Source organism: Tenrec ecaudatus, chromosome 16 (assembly GCF_050624435.1).
Source record: "Tenrec ecaudatus isolate mTenEca1 chromosome 16, mTenEca1.hap1, whole genome shotgun sequence".
NCBI lineage: Eukaryota > Metazoa > Chordata > Mammalia > Afrosoricida > Tenrecidae > Tenrec > Tenrec ecaudatus.
This window is the reverse complement of record NC_134545.1, coordinates 105,377,296-105,382,921: the sequence shown is the minus strand read 5'-3', so window position 1 is coordinate 105,382,921 and position 5,626 is coordinate 105,377,296. Positions and strand designations below refer to the sequence as shown.

At 49.8% G+C, this 5,626-nt stretch overlaps 1 protein-coding gene across 1 annotated transcript; it reads left to right on the top strand.

Moving 5' to 3' along the window:
- The first annotated feature begins 3,203 nt into the window (after positions 1–3,203).
- Positions 3,204–5,369, top strand: C16H10orf120 (chromosome 16 C10orf120 homolog). The gene is made up of 3 exons (XM_075533477.1): positions 3,204–3,397; positions 3,591–3,666; positions 4,635–5,369. Exons 1-3 carry the CDS (start codon positions 3,204–3,206, stop codon positions 5,367–5,369), a joined length of 1,005 nt encoding a protein of 334 aa, XP_075389592.1.
- Positions 5,370–5,626: the final 257 nt, after the last annotated feature.

Here is a 5,626-nt window from a genome sequence, read left to right as displayed (position 1 = left end):
GGAGATCATGACAGGGAGCACAGACCTACAATCTTGACCATGCATGGCGCTATGGTCTCTCAGAGGAGGATCTGTTGCTTTATTTCAATGCAGGCTTCACCAAGATTGACCGGCAGTACAGAGTCTCCCACATACAGGAAGGCCACCCTTCCCCCCCATCTCCTGACTCCTTTGGTTGCAGCCGGATGTGCCAAATCACCGTTGGGTATGCCTGGCGCCATCTTGATTCCGGTCTAATGCGGGAAGTTGTTATTTACAGATAAGGGAAACCACAGTTCACACACCCCTTCGGTATCTGATGGCATCTCAGCATTGCTAAATCACTTCAGCTTTGGTAATAACCCATGGAAAGTTAAGATAATCTCCAGCCTGCTTCTCTAAGGGACGCCATTAAGCCACGGAGCTCACGCATAACTCAGCTACAGGTACCTCCAAGTTCAAGGGAAGAGGGTCTGTGGCAGGAGCGTGGGCCTAGTGGTGCCACCAGTGGTAACAGAGAAAATCCAACCAACCAGTTTCAAAGCTGACACGAGCAAAGAAGCATAGAGTTGGTTCAGACAGACCTATGACGGCTTGCCATGCTGTGGAGCACACTTGGTTCTGTTGGGTTTTCCAGGGTGGGAGCTCCTGCTGGAGGGGTCCCTCGTGTGTTTGAACTGCCAGCTGTTCCGCTAGTTGTTCAGGGCTTAACCATTAAACTACGTACGCAAGGACTTCAGTTTAACCCTGAAAAGGATACTTTTCAAGGGAGAATAATGGAGGGCAAATCTCTACACACAGCAGTAGACTAGTGGTAGGTAGAGAATTTCAGTGGGGCATCTTTGGGGGGCGATGGCAGTGTCCCCAGCTTTCCCACGGGAGCAGTATCATCACATGCCCATTCCCCCAAGTTGGCAGTGGATGGGCTCACCAGGAGGGGAGAACACATGACCTCATGGCCCTCATCCGATGCGGCTTCCTTGAGATTCACTCCTCCCTGGGGAGGATCTAAGGTGATCCTAAGGTGCTCGTCCTGGAGAAGTCTTTTCTTTACCCATCCCTCTCACAGCCCAAATGTAACCTGAGGCCCAGGCCAGTCTGCAGCAGTCAACGCTCAGGCTAACCCTCGGGGCCGGTAGACACACTCAGCAGGAAGCATGCAATCTAGAGTCAGCTCCTCTCTGGAAGAGACACAAGGAGCCAGCCAGATGGCAAGACCTTATAAAATCGAGAGGTGGCAGAGAAAGAACCTTAAAGCACCAGTGCTCCCTCCCCTAACGGCAAAGCCCTCTTCTGTGTCCTCTTGCCCTGTCTGAGGATTCTTTGTCCTCCAAGTGCCCCTCATGGCCACAGGGAGGGCCTCACCTCCTGCCCACAGTGCTGCAGTCTCGCCGGATCTAACCAGCCAAGAGTTGCCTGCTGACTGGACCTGACGTTTGCTTTGCCTCCCCCGCAATCTCCCCCATGGCTGGCAGGCTTTCACTTTGTAGTGCTGTTTTGGCTAAAGAAAGGGTGCTTTGTTGCTGTTTGAATGGATTTGTTAATCTGTTTGACAAATAGATAGATAGATAGATAGATAGATAGATAGATAGATAGATAGATAGATAGATGCATTTAAATCATTTTACTGGGAGCTCTTAAAGATACAACATTCCATAGTTTAATCACATCAAGTGGTATTGTACAGTTGCTATCACAATCGGTTTCTTTCTACTTGAACTCCTTGATATCAACTCCCTTTACCCCCTTCCCTCCCTCACCCTACCCCAACCCCTTATTATTTTTCTCCCTGTAATAGTTGTTTTATTTTTACCATGTCTTATACAGTCCAATATATCCATTCACATAAATTCTGTTGTGCAATCCCAACTATGGTTACACGGTCATCAATACTATCAGCTCCCTGTCCACCACTCCCCTCTTCCCATACACTCAGGGAACCATTACTCCTGTTACTGTTTCTAAAGGGTTATCTATCTTGGCTTTCGTGTATTGAATGATCTTAAATATATAAATGAACATACACAAATCTAGCATGATTAATGAGGTAAAACAAATAAAAGCCATAATAGTAAGGGGGAAGTATTAAAGAACTAGAGGACAGTTATGTGGTTTGTCAGTGTTACACCGCACCCCGGATTCATCATCCCTTCTGTGTTTGGTCTTCTGGTGTTCATGGGAGAAAGAGGAGGCTTTCTAGTCCTGTAAAGAGTTATAAACTCAGAAACGCTCAGGGGCAGTTCTACCCTGTCCTAGTGGGTCACTGTGAGTCAGAGCCAACGCAATGGCAGGCAGTGAGTTTTTGTTATGTTATTTTTTATGTGTTAGGGATCTTCTGTAGCTTCCATGCCAGTGGGAGGAGCAAGCAGACACTAAGCAGGGCAACTCAAAGTGCTGGGAGGCCGTGGTTCTAACGCGGCTTTCAGGGTAGAAGCATCCCAACGTCTTGCTACCCAGGCGTCTCTCCAGTCTGACTGCACTGAGTTTCCAGAGGTGGACCCCAAGCTCCAGCAGTTTATGAAGCTCCCTGAGCGAGTCCAACGCACCCCCACTGAGAGCAGCTGCTGCGGGTGCTTGAAGGAAATCAGTGGGGGCTGATGAGGAGGGCTGGGGCTGGGTCCACGTTGGAGACCATCATCAGCGTGAGCCTCTCTGTGGGTACAAGCTTGGCCTTGACGCCTGGCTTTCTCTTGCCCTCAGCTTCACGTCGTGTGAGCGTTGGGGGGAGTCAGCATCAATTTTCATCTGCATTAAGCCTTTTTTTTTAAGGCTGAACATCTCTGGTGTCAAGTATCATTATCTTTAAGCAGCTGGAGTGGATGGTTGGTGCATAGGACGCTAAGATTGGAGAGGTAGACAAATAGGAGGAGGGGGGTCATCAGCAGGCTGAGCCTTCCATCCTTATAAAGACTGACAAGGCCTCATGGGCCTGAGAGAAGTGGTGACGTGGCCAAATCACCGGAGAGCTGTTCTCCACCCATCCTGCAGTCAACTGCATTCCGCGGTTCTCTTTCAAAAGCATGACCGATGGCAGGTATCATCCATCTTATTCCGGGGGGTCCTTTGGTGCCTTAAACGCAGACCTCACAATAGCCCCTAACTGGGCCGGTTGTGATGCGAGGAACATCTGTGACTGTCTGTTGGGTCCCCATGAAATTGACTAAGGAGCAAACTCCAGGCATTAGCATCTCCCACCCTAGCCTCTGGTCGAATATGACCAAGGAATGGGGGATTGTGGCTGCTGGAAGACTGGGATCCCGGAAGCGAAAGATGCAGGGGCGGAAGAGAAGAAGAGTGAGGAGAGGAAGTCAAATAAGAAGAACGGAAAGTCAGTCCGGATACTCGACGAGAGACATCCCTTCCAGGGTAAAGGCTCCCTGTTTCATCAGGAGGACCACTGCCCAGTTTCCCAGCTGTGGTGAGTGTAATCCCGGATTCCTTCTTTCCTTTGATAGCAGAAAGCAGCCACCTAGTGGGCCCAGTCTGGTGGCTGCAAACCCTACTCACAGGGCTGCAAAGTCTCAGAGAGAGTTTCCCTTTGTGAGGTTTCTCACTCTGAGTGGGGAAACGAGGAAGTTCCTTTCCAATGTACCTACCTCTCTGCCTTCCAGGATTTGGACCCAGTTCTACAAACCAGACCCACGCATTGCCCTTGGGAAGTACTCCCCCTTGGAAAAGGAGATCCTAGTAAGTGTTCCGAGGAGTCCCGGTGGGGTAGCGGCTCCTTGTTGGGCTGCAGTTGGCAAGGTTGGCGGTTAGAAACTGCCAGCTGCCCCGCAGGAGAAAGATAGGCCTTTCTACTCGGGTCACTATGAGTAGACATCGACATCACAGCAGTGAGTTCGGTGTGGTTTGAGCAAGTGCCCTGAGTTTACAAGGAGGCAGAGGCCCCCACTAAACTCCAGGCCGTGTCGCTAGGGGGAGCCAGAGGTTTAAAAACTACTGACAATCCTCTCCAACGGGCCAAGTGAGCCCACACTTGGCAGAGCTAGGAATCCTTTATTTATTAGGAATATAAGGGGTCATGGAAAAATTCCTGTACCATTGAAATCCCCTTTCCCACATACTCTCTGAGGCTCCCTTGTACACCTGTACGCCTGTACACCTGTACACCTGTACGCCTGTACAAAAGCTTTTTCTTTGGGCTCTTGTGTGTGTCGACTTGTAGAAGCCTTACAATGTCGCTGCAAAGAGAAGGCAATTCTTCTTTTAAATGTTTGAAATGAACTTGTCCTTAAAGACTCCGAGTCCACTTCAGTTTGACTTTGCCTCCTTTTAAAAGCCACTCAGACCAAAATTTAGATCTGATGGGGTAAGGAATCTGGAGGTGCCCCCCCCCACCTCCATGAAGCAATTTTAATTCTATTTATTTACTTACATTTATTTTTTGGCAAGACAGTTCTTTTGAGCCCATTGAAAGTAGGAAGTCATGTCAGGATTTGATTTGAAGATAGACTTAATCTGACACCCAAGATTCATTCTCTCTCTCTCTCTCTCTCTCTCTCTCTCTCTCTCTCTCTCTCTCTCTCTCTCTCTGCATAGAAGACCTAACACACTCAGCAGTGGAGGGAGAGCTAGCTCAAGACAGTTTCTTTCTGTGGGTGCCCCCATCCCTGAGCGATTGAGATTTTAACAAGCCCTCCCCTACTGTCCAGAACCTAGGTGGTACCCACACGATCTCAGCAAGAAGGCTTCTGGCTCGTAAGCAAGAGGAGGAACGGAAGATGCTGAAGGAGCTAAAGTTACTGTCCTCAGACTACAAACAGGCAAAGACATATAAAGCACAGGGTTTATTTCCTTGTTCTATCTGTGGACCCTCAGAAAAAATATGGACCGCAAAGGTGGTGGTGCCGCCAGGGGAGTTGACAATGCCACCCCGAGAAAGAGCCAACATCGACAAGCACATCGAGAGGATGAACTTTGCTCGAGTCCTGGGGAGTGGGCAGTTTTCACACTACCCTGAAAGGTTCAGGAACACTACACACTTGTCAGGAGCAGGCCTGGACCCATCGGCAAAAGACAAAGCCCTAGGCACGGAGGAGAACCTTGGCGCAAATCCCACAAAGGCTGTTGAGCAGCAGGAAAAGAAAAAGACAGAGGGCAAAGCCCCAGGAGGACAAGAAATAAAATTGAATGTCACTTTCAAGTCGGAAGAACCCAAAAAGCGTGCCCCCTGTAATGTGAATGAACGGCGATCCCTTCTCCCCACGAGAAAACTGGAGCGGTGCATCACTGGCCTAACGAACCGGTGCCTGTTCCACTCTTCTGACTTCCCTGGAGACCTGATGCTAATGAATCAGGATTTCATATCTCGGGGAACCCGCCCCAATGAGGTGATGAAGGCCTGCCCTCCCAGAAACACGGGCAAAACAGTTTCTCGCGATTATTAAAGTTTATTTATTCCCTGGGGTAACCAGGCGCCTGGCTCTTCTTACTCCTTCGAGCTCTGCCCTGACTTCCCCTGCTGGATCTCCAGGGGGCCTGCAAGGCAACACCTAGCTGCAGAATATTCCCACTTCCATGCAGCTCTTGGTTCTCACTTCCCACTCCTACCAATTCCCAGAGTGTCATTTCCCCCTCCCCTCCCCGCCCACCCGCCCCGGGTTTATTCCCACTGGCACCTGTATCAGTCATCTGCTGTGACATA

What these genes read in the sequence shown, in the direction of transcription:
- C16H10orf120 (XM_075533477.1), top strand. Translation starts at nt 3,204, where the DNA reads ATGGGGGATTGTGGCTGCTGGAAGACTGGGATCCCGGAAGCGAAAGAT. An exon ending in TGCCCAGTTTCCCAGCTGTG is followed by an intron (nt 3,398 to 3,590) that starts GTGAGTGTAATC and finishes TCTGCCTTCCAG; the next exon opens with GATTTGGACCCAGTTCTACA. An exon ending in CCTTGGAAAAGGAGATCCTA is followed by an intron (nt 3,667 to 4,634) that starts GTAAGTGTTCCG and finishes CCTACTGTCCAG; the next exon opens with AACCTAGGTGGTACCCACAC.